The 17869-nt window shown below is 46.2% G+C and overlaps 1 protein-coding gene across 1 annotated transcript in view; it reads left to right on the plus strand.

Moving 5' to 3' along the window:
* The window catches only part of TBC1D22B (TBC1 domain family member 22B), an 81275-nt gene extending 63674 nt beyond the window's left edge, over window positions 1-17601 (plus strand). Inside the window, exon 13 of the mRNA XM_030315407.2 lies at window positions 15609-17601. Within this exon, the coding sequence (XP_030171267.1) occupies window positions 15609-15737 (129 nt within the window). The 3' untranslated portion in view covers window positions 15738-17601. The remainder of the gene's footprint in view (window positions 1-15608) is intronic.
* The last annotated feature ends 268 nt before the right edge of the window (window positions 17602-17869 follow it).

The following is a 17869-nucleotide window of genomic DNA, read 5'->3' on the forward strand; positions in this document are numbered from 1 at the left end:
GAGGTGATTCCTGGAATGGCTTTCAGCAATTCACAATCCTGGCAGAACATAGGGCCATAATAGTCTGTGACTTTAAAACTAGAGATGTTCTTCTTTACCGGGTTGCATATTCGATTATCTGGTGGATTTGAGGTCTTTCTTCAGTAACCCACAGAATGACAATGAGGATTTGTGTCTGTTGCTGTATTAACACCTCGATGAGACTACTCGAGGACTGTCATCTCTCTCTTATAGACGAAGTAGAATGGGCAATTAAAGTGGACAGTCCTCAAAGTTCCTCCCAGCCCCACTGTTCCATAATTTTATGGCCAAGAAGAGAAAACCTGTGCCCAGCTGTGTTAAGATCGATGGGCAGGGTCCCTTAGGAGACAGAAGCATGGTGCAGGTGCGAGAGCGTTGTGCGAGATTGTGAGCTACTGGCCCGTGACATGTGCAGAGAAAGAAGGCATGCGCAGCCTGACTGCTGAAGGGCCACCTGTGGTTAAGTCGCTGCAAAGGAAGCTCTGTAAATGAACACAGGTACCCCAGAAAGCCACACTGGCCCAGCCTGGATGAGAGAAGTTTGAGGGCTGAACAGCTGCAGCGACTCAAAGAAAAATTAGGCGAAGCCACTGCAGAAATAAAAAAGAGTTGTGGTGGTTTCAGCAGACCGGCCATTGGTCACCCTTAGTGACAGGGAAGAAGAGCCCCCGGTTAGGGGAGCCAGTGGAGGGGCATCAGGGGGAAGCAGAGACCCTCCTTCGAAAGTTGGGGACTATGTAGAATAGTGCAGTGGTAAAGCCACGGTCTGTGGAGCCAGACTGCCCGGGGTCAGATCCGAGCTCTGCTACCTTTCTAGGTGTGCAGCCAGAAGCAAGTAACTTGGCTCTGTAGGCCTCGGTTTTCTTGCCTGTAAAATGGGGGTGAGTACCTACCTCCAGGGCTACCGTGAGGATTAAATCGTTAATATGTGTGAAGCAGTTAGAATGGTATACGTGGCCTACGGCCTCAGAACAGGGTGCTTATTATCATTAATATTGTTTCCTGAAATGTACTCCCGAATGTCTGAGAAGCAGTGAAGACAAAGCTTTAGGAACCCAAGTCTCTAAGTGGTGTGTAACTTACCAGAGTAAACCATGCTAGGCTAATCGTGGGCGAAGCTGCCAAGCTAGATGGGCAAACAGGACTGGAGAGGGGGTGTCAAAGTTTGCGGGGGTAAAAGGCAGTGTCCCAGCTGTGGCAGAAGCCCCCAGAAGGAAGGGCGCCTGCTTCTCCTTGGCTGAGCAGATATCTGGGCTCATACTGCCTGGGAGAGGGGCCCCAGAACTGACAACAGGAGGATCACTTGAAGATGTTTCCTTCCTGAGGCCTCTGAGCAAGGGAACCTGAGGCAATGTGTGCACAGGTGCTGCAGGGACAGAGTGGCCCGTCCTGTGAGCCATGGGCCACTTGAAGTGAGAGCTTCTAATAAATAGTGCTGGGCCAAGGCTCTGCCCTGGTCTGAGGGGCCCTCAGCCTGGCCTGGTGTAGTGGAACAATGATGATTATATTAGGGTGAAGTTTACAACATTGTTTTCATAGGTCCAAATGTCAGATATTGGCAGTTTCATAAGGTTCGACCTAATAATAACTAATTCTTAGCACTTTTAATGTAGCAGGCAGTAATCTAAACGCTTATTTGTGTTGGGGCGTCTGGGTGGCTCAGTCAGTTAAGTGTCTGACTTTAGCTCAAGTCATGATCTCACAGTTCGTGAGTTTGAGCCCCGAATCAGGCTCAGTGCCGATGGTGCAGAGCCTGCTTGGGATATTCATTCTCTCTCTCTCTCTCTCTCTCTCTTCCCCCCCTCTCCGCGCCCCCCGCCCCTTCCCTGTGCAGGCTCACTCTGTCTCTCTCTCTCTCTCTCTCTCAAAATAAATATATAAACTTTAGGGGCGCCTGGGTGGCGCAGTCGGTTAAGCGTCCGACTTCAGCCAGGTCACGATCTCGCGGTCCGTGAGTTCGAGCCCCGCGTCGGGCTCTGGGCTGATGGCTCAGAGCCTGGAGCCTGTTTCCGATTCTGTGTCTCCCTCTCTCTCTGCCCCTCCCCCGTTCATGCTCTGTCTCTCTCTGTCCCAAAAATAAATAAACGTTGAAAAAAAATTAAAAAAAAAAAATATATAAACTTTAAAAAATAAATTAAAAAAAATCTTAAAATAAATAATAAACAAATAAATGCTTATTTGTGTTTAATTCATTTAATCCTTGCAATAGTCCCACAGAGTAGCTCATAATAACTACCCCCATTTTACAAATGAGCAAACTGAGTCACAGCGAGATTAAGTAACTGGCTCAAGGTCACCCAGGGAGTTAGACACCCAGCATCGTGCCCCACACATGGATTGTGCTCTGTTGCCTCTACCTTGGGGCCTGGCCAGACACCTCCTGGGGCATTTGAGCTGAATTCACATAGCAGTACTCCAGGATCCCGGGCAAGAATCTTCGTCCTCCCCCTCCTCCCCCTTTCCCCTCCTCCTTCCAGGGCTTCCTCTGCCCTCTACCACCCCTCACCTTTCATTGATAATTGCTCACAGGCTTTCTTCTCATGAAGTAAATGTTTAACAAAAGATTGGTTGTTTTAAAACTGAGAAAGAAGTCCTCTAAGGTCCTCCTTTTGGTCTATTCTGGCTCCTGGGTTTTTCTCCTTCCACTGCCAGAAGGGCCTTCAGCCTCCTCGTTCCTTTCCATGCCCTCCTTCCCAGGAGGAAACTAAGGCACTTGCCTCTGTGGGAAAGTGGAGTCCGAAAGACCACCACACCTGGAGGCAACAGGGAGTTCTGGGCACTTGTACACGTTGCTGGAGCCCGGTTGACGGGTGCGGGGGTCTGGGCCTCTGTCTGGGAAGTCCTGGAGCTCCGCCCACGCCCTGAGAGAGCCCCCAGGCTTAGGAGCCCCTGGCGCTCTAGGGGCTGAATGTCAGACTCTGGAGGGGCTGGGGAGGAGGGACTCCACTCAAACCAGGTTTTTAAAAAAGTATCCTCTCTCTTTTACTTTGCAATAATTTTTATCCTTACAAAATGTTGCAGAAATAGTAGAGTTCCCAAATAGCCTACCCATATCCGCTTACTGTTTACATCTTATATTCCGTACTGTGATTAACCAACCAGGACGTTCAGGTTGATGAAATATTAGCAATCTACAGACTTTATTTGAATTTGACCAGTCTTCCCATTAATGTCCTTTTCTGGATGAGGATCCAATTCAGGATCCTAATCTGGGACGATTCCTCAGTCTTTGTCTTCCAGGACAAAATTTTCAAAACTCTTGGAGAGTACGGATTCGTTATTTTGTAGACTGTCCTTTAACGTGGGGTTGTCTAATGTTTTCTTATGACGAAACTGAGGGTCATGCCTTTTGGGGAAGAAACCACAGAGGTGATGTCTGTATGAGGAGGTAGCTGGTGTTGGCAGGTCTCATTCCTGCCGCCTTCGATCGCTTGACTCAGGGGGGTCTCCTGAGTCTCTCCCCTGTGAAGTTACTATTTTCCCTTTGGTAATTGGTAAGTATCTTTTGTAGAGACAGTCTGAGACTATGCAATTCTGATGTTTCTCATCATTCTTTCGCCCACTTTTTAACATTCATGAATGGCTCTTGCCTGTAACAGTCATTACTGTGATGTTTGCCTAATTGTGATTTTCTATTTTCACTGCTTCTGTATTTATTAATTGCTATCCTAACCTAAGGGAGAGCTGTCCCTTCTCTCCCATTTATGTATTCATGTATCTATTTATATCAGTATAGATTCACAGGTATTTATTTCATGGGCTATCTGACATTGTCATTATTTTGCTGTTCAGGTTGTCCCAGCTTTGGCCCTTGGGTTCTCCTTCAAGTTGTCTCCTATGTCTTTTTGATCCCATCATGTTTACCTTTTTAAAAAATGTTTGTTTGTTTGTTTGTTTTGAGAGAGCACGAGCCAGAGAGGGGCAGGGGACAAAGAGAGAGAGAGGGAGAGAGAGAGAGAGTGAGGGAGAGAAAATTTGAGCAGAGGAGGAACAGAGAGAGAGGGAGAGAGGGAGAATCCCAAGCAGGCTCTGAGCTGTCAGCACAGAGCCCAGCACAGGGCTGAAACTCATGAACCGTGAGATCATGACCTGAGCCGAAATTGAGAGTTGGAGGCTTAACTGACAGAGCTACCCAGGCACCCCTGATCCCATCATTTTTAAAGCACTTCCTTACTTTCTGGTGCCATGAGATGCTCCCAGCTTATATTTTCTTTGCCTTACCTTGGAATCAACCATTCTCCAAGGAGCCCTGCTTAAGCCAGTTTTTTGCCACTAAAAAATATTCAGAAGTATCATGATAACTTTGGAAATAAGATTGTAAGGAAAGCATTTATGTGAAGTTCAAACTTCTGATGTCAGGTCACTGGTTGTAGACGCAGAATTGACTGAGAAGGAACATGAATCTTCTGGATGGTGGTTACATATGTAAAAATTGTCCAGCTGTACACTTAAGATTTGCGTAGTTACTGTGTACAAGTTATGCCTCACTGAAAAAAACAAAAAAGATTGACAACAGAGTGCATGATAGGACAAGAGCACATGGTTCAGTTTGCTGCAAGGTCACCATTGAAAGGTGAAAGTGCAATAACACTAAATACAACTAAATACAACCAATACACTAAAATCTCCATACTAAGTAGACAGTTGACTGTGTAAAAATCACCCAAAACAAAATGGGTAAATGAGTCCTTTCTCACATAGGAATCTTGGTATTGAGTGAGGATCTTGATGTTATTTGCATCGTGGGGGCTAGAAGGGCAAAAGGTGACCCTAGGATTCAGGGCTGCTGGCTGGCTGTAGGGGTAGTGGCCGTGCTAGAGGCTGTGTGATGCCGACCGAGGGTGTTGGGGATGGGAGCAGTGACGGTGGGAAACTGTGGCAAAGGGGAAGCTTCAGTGGTGGTCAGAGAGAGCGAGATCTGCCTTGGATGTGAGCGCCCTAATCAGAACCGGCAGGTCTCCTATGTGGCTGTGCACCTGCTGAGGGAGGGATTGGGGCTTCTCTCCCCAGCCGTGAGCCTAGAGAGAGTTCTGTCTGCCTGTCCGCATCTCTTGTAGCTGCCATAGGCACTTGAAGGAGAAGGTGAGCAGAGGGGACTGTCTGGGGACCTAGGCTGAGCAGGTAAGAGCTGGGAGGCCTGCTGTCCCACTCAGCCCTTCCCAGCGCCTGCCCCTGGCCCGCACTTTGCTGGGTGCCGTCTCCCTGGCGGTGAGGAGCAGCCCTGCCAGGGTAAGAGGTTGAGGGGTGGGGGGAGGGAAGAGGCAGAGAGAAGGCAGTGTGGCCGGAGTGTCACAGGGTGAGGGGTGGTGCCGCAAGACCTGATTGTGGAGAAGCCTGTGGAGAGATTGGGCTTGACCCTAAATTGGGGAGGAACTTTCACCCCCATCCCTTGTTGGACCAACAGCCTCCGTCCTAAAGCCTGGCCAGGGATGTCTGGGCCTTGACCCGTGCTGCTAGCTCTTTGGAGATGGAATGAAGAGGGGTGCCTTGGTCCCACCCCACAAGGCCGGCAGAGTGAACTAGGGAGTCACAGGGGTGTACACGCCACTGTGAAGTGACAGAATCATAGCAGTGACAGTGGACTCTCCCGCCCTCTGGCCAAGGCTGAACCTGGCACGTTAAGTGAGCCTGGAGAGCCACAGAATTTGGTCGCTGGAAGACATCTTTATTCCTGACACCCAGTGGCAGAAACACCGTCAGGGCAGGCTGTGGGCGTCAGACTCTGGGGGAGACTTCCCAGAGCAGGCGCGTGTCAAACCCAGAAGGGCAGGAGATGGTTGAGTGAGTTCTGTGCGTGAGGGAACGTGGGCCGGTGCACCATCCCATAATCACAACCAAAACCAAAGGAGTTGCCGGGGCGAAGGAGTGGAGCACCTCAAAAATCAGAACTTCAGTGTGCATTGGAAGGATATGAGCTATGCTGAAATGTGGGTATTCAGGAAAAACGTGTGCAGAGCACTTGTACAGGCCCGCGGTGGTTCCCAGTGGTGGGGGCAGCTCCCTGGAGAACCGGAAGTGAGTAACGTCGTCTCTGAGCACTCTGGGGACACCTGGTAACAATGGACAAAGAGGACAAGTAGGTTCCCAGCAGCGGTGGCGTGCACGGGACCTTTGATCTGATTTGCTCCGTCAGCGTCAGTGACCTGGAGCAGTGAATGTAATAGAGCAAGTCCAGGTTCAGGGGAGCGACCCTGAGGACACAGTGGCCGTGGCCTTCACACCCCCCCTCCATACTGCAGCACGGCCACCCTTGCTGGCCTGTCCGTCAAGGTCAAGCTTTTGTGATCCCTACCCCAGCTTTTCACGACGGACGTACACTTTACACCGGGGTTTCGTTCCTTGGAGCTCGCGGTGTGCAAGCGACAAGAACTGGGTGGCGGCTACCCTGGAGAACACCCATCTGCCGGGGGGTTGTAAACCGGTGACTTGTGGCCAGCTCCTGAGCCTGGCGGCGTCTGGCCTCCAGCCCCACCCAGGGTGAGCTCCTGGCTTTGTTTTCTTGAATCACTGATGATGAGAAACTAACATTTTGTATTTTGTAATAAACTCGTAATTTATATTAAAAAAAAAAAAAAGAAAATTGGTACTGAATGAAGTAACCCACAGGAAGCCTGCAAACTGTTCCACTATGAATAACATATCTGGGAAAAGTGTATGTGCCTGAGTCAGAGAGAACAGGCACCTGAGTGAATGCCCGCTCCCTCGTCCCACAGTCTAAACAGTCATCTCAGGAAAAGCAGCATCTGTGAGAGCCCAGAAGGGCATGGGACCCCACAAGATGTCAGGGCCAACAAGGCCTCAGAGGGCTCAGAACTGATTTTGAGAAGCACCCCGCAGAGGACTCTGAGGACTAATAATCAAAATTCCTTTACATAAAATGGGGACCGGCAAGGGAGTCCGTGGGGCCAGCTGATGCCTCTAAAGCAAGGTGGCAGCTGATCCCAGAATCCCGTGCCTCCATCCTACAGAAGAACACCTTGGAGAGACTCCTATTCTGAAAGCGTCTTCTGTAGGAGGTAGGTCAGAGTTGTTCAGTTCAGTAGTGCCAAGCCTAGAAGATGCTCGCGGCCTAAATAGAAACTAAATGCAAATAAATCCCTTGAATCAGGTGGCATCCACCCACCACTTCTGCAGGAACTCAAGGGTAGGATTTTGGAGCATTGGCCAGTGCAGGCCTCATCTTTACAGACATCCAGTGAGTTGTCGGTGTGAATCCTGCCCGGAAGAAGGGTTCAGAGGGAGCCCTGGGAACTGAAGATCTTTCACCCACAGCAAGCTGGCGTGAGAAAGGGCACGATCCCTAGACATAACACAAGCCATTGAAGAACTCAACCCGGCCTTCTCTGATGGGAAAGTTGCTAAACACACTTTGGGAGAAAACCAGTGAATAAGTTTGACTCTCAGAAAGTTTACATACAAGGACATGGTTTTGAAAATTTATATTGTAACCAGGGGAATTGGTTTGCTAACTCACTGATTCTCAGAACGGGGGATTTGTTTTAAAGAACTGCTTATTTGCCTAGGAAAATATTTTTACATGCCTGAGTACACTTTACATTTGCAAAGGATGTTCCAATATTGCTAAGTGATTCTACACACAGTATCTTATTTAATAGTGTATGTTTTATGGGGTCTTTAAGTTCTTTTGCTGTTAATTACTACACATCCTACCTTTGGTTGTGCTTGGCTCTTATCACTGAGTAAAATCAAACAACTGTTCCACATTTCCTTCAAACAGCGTCTGCCATGACTTCCTTTCTTTTGGTTCCTTCTACGTTATGCCCCATTTCTCTTCTTATTCCAGGGCAAGTGCTGAAATATATAGTGGTTATGAGCACAGGCTCTAGAGCCAGACTGCCTGGGTTCAAATTCCAGCCCAGTACCACTCTGTGCCCCTGGGCAAATTCCTTAATCTCTGTGCCTCAATTTCCTCATCTGTAAGGTGGTGATAATATTATGTATCTCATGGAGTTGGTGGGAAGATTAAATGAGTTAATACAGAGTACACGTAAAGCATGTAGAGCCCCATCTGGTGTGTAGTAAGTGCTCAATAAATGGTAGCTGTCACTATAATGATTATTCTTGGTGTTCTTGCTCTCCACTTCTTCCATCTATTGGACATCCTCTAAGAGGTTTCCCCTATACCTTTTCCTTACAGGGTCTCTTTGGCTATAACCTCTATCCCTTCTCCTTTGACCTCCTTATCTAATTGTTGCCTCCCCCCTACCCACCATGGCACTAATTTCTTTTCTGGCATATTCCTTTTCCTTTAGGATCTGTGGATTCTCAGCTGGTATCTAGGTCAGGTTGTTTTCTGCTATTTTAGCCACTTCCAATTTTTCTTTGGTCCCTTCCCATTAATTTGGAACTCCTCACTGCTGCTTGCCTCATAAGCTGTCTTCTCATGGCTGCAGTGTTTCATGTGACTGCCTGTCATGCTTAGTGCTCCCATGGGCTGGCTTTGTAACAAATCTTCAGTTATTCCCTGCTCCAACTTTGTCTCTTCCCTATCATTAGATAAAAGCCCCTGACTTGTGATTAACATCTTCTTCCCCCAGCCATTTGGTTTCTGCTTCTTTTCTATTATCCCAGATTTATCAATGCGTTGGGCAGGGTTTCCCACTGTTGCAGCACTGTGCGAAGGGATGCAGTTCCTAGACATAGCCGCTAGGTGGCAGAGTGCTCCCTCGCGATGCCTTACTGCCCAGGGGGCATCCGGGGACGTTAACTTGTGCAGTGTTAGAATTATTTCAAGGTTTACCGGAGGTTTCTAGCAGGGTTAGAGGCATTGGAATTATAGGTAGATTCTATCCCAGCAAAGAATATTCCCATCTAGAGATATTACTCTTTTGTTGTTTATCAGTTGTGCACGGGTTGTAATCATTATAAAAAAAATTAGAAACACCAATAAGCAAAAAGAAAAAAGAACTAGATACCTGAAGTTGTGCCACACAAAGGTGCTTTATTTTCTTCCAGATGGTTCCCCACACAGATCTCCACAAATACGTACTGTGTGTATATAGCCATTAATGCAACCATTTTATAACTTGTTTTGTGACCTCTTTTTATCACTTTACAAAATATGGTGGATGTCCTATCTTGTCAAAAACTGTAAATTCCGCCATGTTTATATCTTTTACACATCACATGAGTACATGCTCATACACAAACTGCGAAAACATTAAAATAAATTGGCTACAAGCTATTTTTATTTTATAGATTTCTCTTAGTTTATGTAATGAAAGGTCTCTCTCTGTGTAACATCTAGGGGTTTCCTTCCTTAGGATCTCACCATGAGGCCGGCATCCCAAATATGCTTTTATTCCTGTAGAGCTTTTTAATCCCCCTAGAGGTAAGCCCACACCTGATTGCCCACTGGAATCATTGGGAAAGTGTGGTTACCAGGTCCCATCCCAGGGCTTTAGAATAAAAAAACTCCAGGGATGAGGCTTGGGCTCAGGTTTTTCTAAGAGGTCCTGCAGTTGATTCAGCTTTTGCAGCCTGGTTGGAACCGCCTGGCTGTGATGACAGGACGAACCCAAGGGTTTTTGTTGAGGCTCCCAAGTTCCCAGAGTCTGCTTGCTAATATTCCGGATGAGGCGAACCAAGTACCATTCCTTCACCTCCCCTTCCATGGAAGGCAGGGGTTGGTTCTGAGTCAATGAAATGTGTCCTCAAGAAAAAGGATAACAATTTGACCTCACCCAGCAAGCTGATTGAAAATGGGACTGAAATTCTATAATGACAAAAGCAATTTGAACCAAAAAGAAGAAGGAGAAGAAGGGAAGGAAGGAAGGAAGGAAGGAAGGAAGGAAGGAAGGAAGGAAGGAAGGAAGGAAAAGGAAAGCAAGAAAAAAGTTTTCCAATGAATAAATTAAGTTAAAAATTTAATGTTAATATTAATATGGGTACTTGGGTGTTAAACTTACCTCTGAAGGAAAGTATAATAAGAATTCTTGTTGACTGTGGTGTGAATCAAGAGAAGGGCAAGCTACAAGAGTAAACACTTTCATTTAGGGTCTAAGTTTAGAAGTCAGGAGATCCCAGGGCGCCTGGGTGGCTTAGTCAGTTAAGCGTCTGATTGTTGATCTCAGCTCACGGCTTGTGAGTTCAAGCCCTGCCTCCGGCTCTGTGCTGATGCTGTGGAGCCTGCTTGGAATTCTGTCTCTCCTCTCTGACCGTCACCTACTTGTGTGTTCTCTCTCTCTCTCAAAATAAATAAAATTTAAATACACACACACACACACGCACACGAATTTAAAAGAAAGAAAAAAGGAAAAAAAAGTCGGGACCCCTAGACATGAATGGAAAAAAATTTTCAGTTTTATTTTCGGTAACCCCAAATTCAAAGTTGGCATTTCCTACATTAACAAATGTAACCAGGAAAGCACAGTAATATTAGCGGTACCTTCCTTTGTCACTAACTGCAGGTATTTTCATATCATATTAAGTTGTTACAGATATCTGAATACATTATGTTCATTGCTACTTTGAAATAGTGATAATTATTTAATCTGCCATTAGATCCTGTTACAGAATATATTAATAAAGTACATATACAGCAGTATCATAAATTTGTTTAAAAATATTTTGATAACTTTCAATTTAACGGGCCTCCTTCATGGTACTATGTATTTAATTTTATGTATTTAAAAAATCATAATTCTAAGAAGGGATCCATAGGCTTCTCCAGATAGCCAAAGAGTCTGAGGTATAGAAAAGGTGAGGACCTCTATAGTAGAGAATCTGCCCAAATTAGAATAAAAGTAGACTCCCTGAGGGGCACCTGGGTGGCTCAGTTGGTTAAGCGTTGACTTCGGCTCAGGTCATGATCCCACAGTTTGCGAGTTTGAGCCCTGCATTGGGCTCTGTGCTGACAATTCAGAGCCTGGAGTCTGCTTCAGATTCTGTGTCTCCCCCTCTCTCTGCCCCTCTCCTGCTTGTGCTCTCTTCCTGTCTCTCAAAAATAAACAAACATTAAAAAAAATAGAAAGAAGAAAGAAAGAAAAAGAAAGAAAGAAAAGAAAAGAGAAAAGAAAAGAAAAGAAAAAAGAAAAGAAAGACCTAGAAGAGAGGCCAAGACATCCCAGGGAGAATCGCTAACCACGAGAAAAGCGCACTCCAGAGACATTAGGTCAGCTAATAGTGTATTTAAACGCAACATTAGCATCTGGGTGGGTTGAGTGAAAATCATTAACTGGTTGAGTAAGCTGTCTGGTTGAATGAATTTCGGTAACAACGATGGGATAGTAGAGGGTGGCTAACCTACAGGGTTTGGGGAAGAGAGAGGGAGGTTGATGGCAACCAGGACGGGGGTTGGGGAGGAGGGTTGAACATATGTAGAGAAGCATATAGGCTGATTCCTTTCTCAGTGTGTTCATCCTGTGCATTCACCACCATGTTGACTTAAGGCTTTGAGCTCTCTTCTCAGGCTTGGAAATCTCAGGGAAAAGGGTTATGATTAGAGAACTTTGTTTAGTAAGAGTACTCAGTGCTGGTGGAGATCTACAGAAATGAGCATTTTTCTGGAATGCATTTTCTGAATGAGCGTTAAATACCTTTTAAATGTTCATGTTCTTTGACAGTAATTTCAATCCTAGGAAGTCAGCCCATGGAAATAATCTAAAATATGGCTCTATGCACAAGGCTATTCATTGTAATTTCATTATAGTGAAAAACCAGAAATAATTAAGTACTCAGAACAGGAAGATGTAAAGTAAATTTGGTGCATCTGCATCGTGAGAAATTCTTTAGCCATGAAAATATTTACAAGGAGTTTTTAATATCAAAGGAAATGCTTATGGCAAATGCTAAATAGATTCAAAATTATGTAGATAAAATGTTTCAACTATGGAAAGTGTGCAGAAAAAGGAGTGGAAGGAAATATGCCAAAGTGTTTAAAAGTGACGTCCTTTTGGGGCTCTTGGCTGGCTCAGCCAGTGGAGCATATGACTCTTGATCTTGGCGAGAGAGAGAGAGAGAGAGAGAGAGAGAGAGAGAGAGAGAGAGAGAGATTGGGGTCATGAGTTCAAGCCCCACATTGGGTGTAGAGTTTACTTAAAATCTGTTTTAAGTTTATTTATTTATTTTGAGAGAGAGAGAGAGAGCACAAGCAAGGAGGGGCAAAGAGAGAGAGGGAGAGAGAGAATCCCAAGCAGGTTCCTCACTGTCAGCGCAGAGCCTGATGCGGGGCTCGAACTCACAAACTGCGAAATCATGACCTGAGCCTAAACCAAGAGTCAGACACTTAACCGACTGAGCCACCCAGATGCCCCAATAAATAAATATTTTATTTATTTTATTTTATTTTAATTTAATTTATGTTTATTATTTTGAGAGAGAGCAGAAAGAGAGGGAGACACAGAATCTGAAGCAGGCTCCAGGCTTCGAGCTGTCAGCACAGAGCCCGATGCGGGGCTTGAACCCACGAACCGGGAGATCATGACCTGAGTCAAAGTCAATACTTAACCGACTGAGCCACCCAGGCGCCCCCACCCCCATAAATAAATATTTTAACAAAAAAAGTGGCTTCGTCTTGGTTATGAAATTACGGGTGATTTATTTTCTGCTTTTTTACTTTTTACTAAACAAAACTACCACAGAACACGTATTACTAAAGAGAAAAAGTTCTATCACCCGAGTAATGCATCAACACTTTATTGTAAAAATTGAAAACACAGAGCCCAAAAGATACAGAAGTATAACGGGAAAAAAGTGAAGGTCTCTCATCCCTGAAGGTAGCTACTGTTGTTTACCACCTCACCTTCTAAATTTTTTGTATACATATGTGCATATACAAATATATTGTGTTTTCTCATTTACCTAAGTGGGATCATCCTGTATTTTTCTACAACTTACTTTTCTTTGGTACTTGTAAAATTGTCTTTGTTATCTTTCCACCTCAGTGCACCTAGTCCGGCTTCATTTGTCCCGTGTGCTGCCGTGTGTTTCACGATGTGGATGACCACTGTTTATCCAGCGATTGATTCCCCACTGTTTGAAGCAGTGGTGCATGCCGGGAAGACCCTCCTGCCGGACTGCGAATATTTCCCTAGGACAGGATACAGGGGTGGAGTTGCTGGATCAAAGACCATGTGCATTTCTGATTTTGATAGCTACAGCCTGTCTTTGTTAAGATGATATAAGCTTGTCCCCTGTAACCAAGACCCTAGAATAACAGTGGCTTAAAACCAGACCGTTGTTTACTTCTCCACTGTTCACAGTCTTTCAGCATAAGCAGTCGAGGGCTGACATCCCGGCTCCAGTGTGGCAGGGACTCAGATGTCTTCTGTCTTCTCGCTCTGCCGTCTTCAACGCATGGCTGTAATCTTATGGTCTGAGATGACTGTTCCCCTCCTCCACTCACACCCACTTTCTGGGAAGTGGGGAGGGAGAGGTTTAGGGCAGAACCAAGAACATACACTGTCCCAGAACGGGGCTCTTAAACAGTGATGTACCACAGGCAGCTTTGTGCACAGCTAAGTTTCTGTTTCTAAAGGAAGAAATTTCGTAAAAGATATGCAAGACCTTTCCACTAAAAACTACAAAACATTGCTGGGTGTTCAGAGCAGCTAAAAGCAAGAGTACTCACCGCATGTGTGTTGGGCCATAGGCACTCTGCCTGTTACCTATTCATATTACTCACCTGTTTCTCTATTTGGTGGTTTTCTTATTTCTCAGTGATTTGTAGGCACCCTTTTTGATTATAGATATTAACCTTTTGTCTTTTATAGGTGTTACAAATATTTTCTTACAGTCAGTTTCTTTGTTTTTTATTAATTTTATTTTTTTTAGTTTACATCCAAATTAGTTAGCATATAACTTATAGTCAGTCTCTTAGATTTTACCTTGGTTTTTGGCACCTTTTGACATTTTGAAGTTGTATGTAATCGAGTCTGCCAGTCTTCTTGTGTCTCTGGGTTTTGTCTTGCTACTATTACTTTTATTTTTTTTTTTATTTAAAAAAAATTTTTTTTTCAACGTTTATTTATTTTTGGGACAGAGAGAGACAGAGCATGAACGGGGGAGGGGCAGAGAGAGAGGGAGACACAGAATCGGAAACAGGCTCCAGGCTCCGAGCCATCAGCCCAGAGCCCGACGCGGGGCTCGAACTCACGGACCGCGAGATCGTGACCTGGCTGAAGTCGGATGCTTAACCAACTGCGCCACCCAGGCGCCCCACTACTATTACTTTTATAATCAGAAAAATAAGACTATGCAGTTGATGGGGCACCGAGGTGGTTCATTGGGTTAAATGTCTGACTCTTGATTTCAACTCAGGTCACGATCTCACAGTTTATGAGAGTAAGCCCTGAGTCTGGCTCTGTACTGACAGCATGGAGCCTGCTTAGGATTCTCTGTCCTTCTCTCTCTTTGCCCCTCCCGCTGTCTGTCTGTCTGTCTGTCTGTCTGTCTCTCTCTCTCTCAAAATAAATAAAATTTTAAAAAAGAAGAAGAAGAATATCCAGTTCAAAAAGAGACACAGGGGTGCCTGGCTGGCCTGGTTGGAAGACCATGTGACTCTTGATCTCAGGGTTGTGGGTTCGAGCCCCACATTGGGTGTAGAGATTATTTAAGAATAAATAAGTAAATAAACTTAAAAAACAGAGAAAGAAAAACAACATGAAGCAGCAGCAACAACATGGGTAAATAAATTACAGAGAAAACCTCACATTCGCTTTTTATTCTGTTATCCTCTTTAATAGGGTGTCTCTATGGGAACTGTTAGAGGGACCTGGGCTTTGAGAACTGAATAGGATTGAGGTAGGCAGAGGGGGAAAGGAAAGGTATTCCAAGTGAAAGGAACCAAGTAAACTAAACCACGGAGGCACAGATAAATCTGGCTGAAATGGGACTAGCTGGACGAGGCATGTATACTGGGATAGTAGGAAATGAGCTGGACCGGTAGGTTGAGGACAGGACAGTCTTTGGAGAACAAGGAAGAAGCTAAATATAGTGATTACAAGTGAACACTCGATTAGGAGAAATATGTCAAATGCATAAGGTTATGCATTTATGAATATGAATAAATGAGGGTTTTTTTAATAAATGTTATTTTTAAAGGAAGCAAATTAGGTATCTAACAAAAGATAAATGGTTGAGTACATTTGGGTATAGCTACATACTAACCCTGAGAATAGTCAGTTTTGAAGGCTGCATGGAAAGACACTAAAATTCTAGAGAAAGAAGATGATTAAAAAGCATAAAATCATAATTATGATTACAGCTGTTTAAAGAAATATGCGTGTGAGAAAAAGACTGAAAAGCAGTACTTGGAAATGAAGAGAGTATGTTTGGATGATGAGGGAGATTATTTTTCTCTTTTAAATATCCTTATTTGTCGGTGTCGTTCTCTGTTTATAATATTGTTCAAAGAGGCAGGTGCTAGTGGATATCGGAAAATTAGCAGAGGCTTTTCAGGGCTTTCTGAAGGTGAACTGGGGGCCGGGAGATGTGTGCTGCTCTGGAGGAGGGAGCCCGACCTTGCGGGATGTGTGTGATCCAGGAGGAAGGGACCCCGTCCCAGGGCCTGCTGGTCCCCTGGTCTGTAGTCCCGGGATGGTAAAAACGTCTTTCTTGCATTCCAGGGTCTCCTGATGCTGCTACAAAACCTACCTACGATCCATTGGGGCAACGAAGAGATTGGGCTACTGCTCGCCGAGGCGTACAGACTAAAGTACATGTTTGCCGATGCCCCCAATCACTACCGCCGATAGGTGCTGTCTCCCCAGGGGGGACCCAGACTGTCCCCATCTCTGATGGCAATCTGATCACTGTGGCCACTGTGCGAGCCGTGGACTCAGGCCAGGAACCACTCCTGCTGTAAAAAGCTCACATCCGCCGCCCAGGTCTTAACTCTTTGGCGTGCCTGTCCACCACTCCATGTCTCTGGATATGTTTCTTGGACCACTATCAGTATTCCATGACATGTGGATGGGCCCAGCTCTGGGAGAGGACAGGAAAGGAGGTACAGGGTTGTCTGCCCCTTTCAAAGAAACTGGACAGAAGAAGGGGAAGGCTCAGGGTCTCAACTCACATTGTCCCTACATGGACGGACTGTCTCTTGCCTCCCGGCCCCAACTGATGCCGTTGCTTTTTGTGACATGGTTTCATTTGATCACAGGTCAAAAAACGCCTTATGTTTTCAAAAGACTCCTGGCCCCTCCCCCCTCCCCTCCCTCCCTGGTTCCTAGCCCTTCCCCCTCTGCCCTCGTGTGAGCCGGTGAGGGGCAGTTTTAGACTGTTGTTCTCAGATAGAGGAGGCACTGATGCTTATAAGTCTGGGAAGAGGCCTACACCCAAGGGCTAGGAATTTTAGTTTTCCTTTTCTCACCAGATGTCTGTATGTGTGCCTGCGTTCGTGTGTGTACGTGGGTATCCACACCCCTCGGCATTTAGTTACGTGTCCGAATTCATGTGTCCAGACCAGCCCTGTCACGACCCGCTGGGAAGGGCCCCCCGGTGACCAAGTATATAAGCATCCCTTGAGAAGGATCAGGGCAGGGGGAGGGAGAAGGGGCTTTTTACCTCTCCAAACCCTTTTTCCATGATGACCCACTCCAAGATATTATGTGTAAATTGTGTTATTATGTATATGGGTAAAGATGTACAAATATACGTCCTCTTTGTAGCAGATATGATTTTATATTTATAATGTGCATCAACATGTGAAAGCAATCTAGGTCACTAGCACAGATGACGTCGCCAGGCAGGTGGGCCCGGCGCCTCCAGGTCGGTTTCTGGGCGCCCCCCTGTGAGGGAGCGGGTGGGCGTCTGCAGATGGAGCCGCTCTGACAACCAGCGGTGGCCGTCCCAAGCGTCAGCGGCTGAGTTTTTCTGTCTCCCCCTCTCCCCACCCCTCCCCGGGTCTTTGTGGAGCGTCAGCCCCACTCCTTCCCCCTGTTGGGCAGACAGAGCCCCCCTGCCCCCCACCCCTCACCCCTAGCCACCTCCCAGAGAGCATGTTTTCAGCCCTTCCCTTTCCCCAGGATGCTGGGGGAGAGCTTTCGTTTTTCCGTTTTAAGTCAGCGTTGTATTCAAGACAGAAGCTGTGACTGACTCATCAGTGCCAAGGAAAGGGGTTTCCTGTGTCTCCCTGGGGTTGAGGGCTCTTCTCCGAGAGAAGCATCCAGCGTCCCCCACTGTCACCACCATACCCCGCACCGCTCATGAGATGCGTGAGGTGTGTTTGATTTCTAGAGTTCCGTAGTGGAGAGGCGGGGGGGGGGGGGGGGGGGGATGGTGGCAAGGAGCCGTCGTCCTATTGGGAAGCCGGTCAGTGTCCCCAGTGGGTGACGCCCTTGAGTCTCCGCCAGTGAAGCTCCACCACGCTGGCGTGTTACGTTTCTCATCTGGAGCTGTTTCTCAGGCATTCTTCCCAACCTTCTCCTGTTCCCCTTCAGTGTGCCTCAATAGTCTCCTTCACAGAGCAAGAGGGCGGTGACCCTCCCTCAACCGGACTAATTAAAGAAAGACACTTGTGTTCCCAAGTGGTGGTTTTATTTTTTTAGTTTTTATGTTTGTATGGAAATTGTGGATAAAGTGAAAGAATTGTAAATAAATAGTGTATTTCCTCCTCCACTGCTGATTTTTCTCCCATGGATTTGTGTAACCTGGAACCTAAGGCGTGCCCTTTGGTCAGGTTTTTCTTGCTGACGCCAGTAAGGATGGGGGACACATTTTCCGTAGGGCAAGCCGGGGATCGACAGAGAGTCAGAAGGCGGTCTCGGAGGATGGCGCATCGACTCTGTGCTGGATACTGTGAAAAATACAAAACTGAGCCACATGGTACCTAACCACTGACATTTACAGAGCACCTCGCCATTCGCCAAGTGCTGTGAGAAACACT

Source organism: Lynx canadensis, chromosome B2 (assembly GCF_007474595.2).
Source record: "Lynx canadensis isolate LIC74 chromosome B2, mLynCan4.pri.v2, whole genome shotgun sequence".
Lineage (NCBI taxonomy): Eukaryota > Metazoa > Chordata > Mammalia > Carnivora > Felidae > Lynx > Lynx canadensis.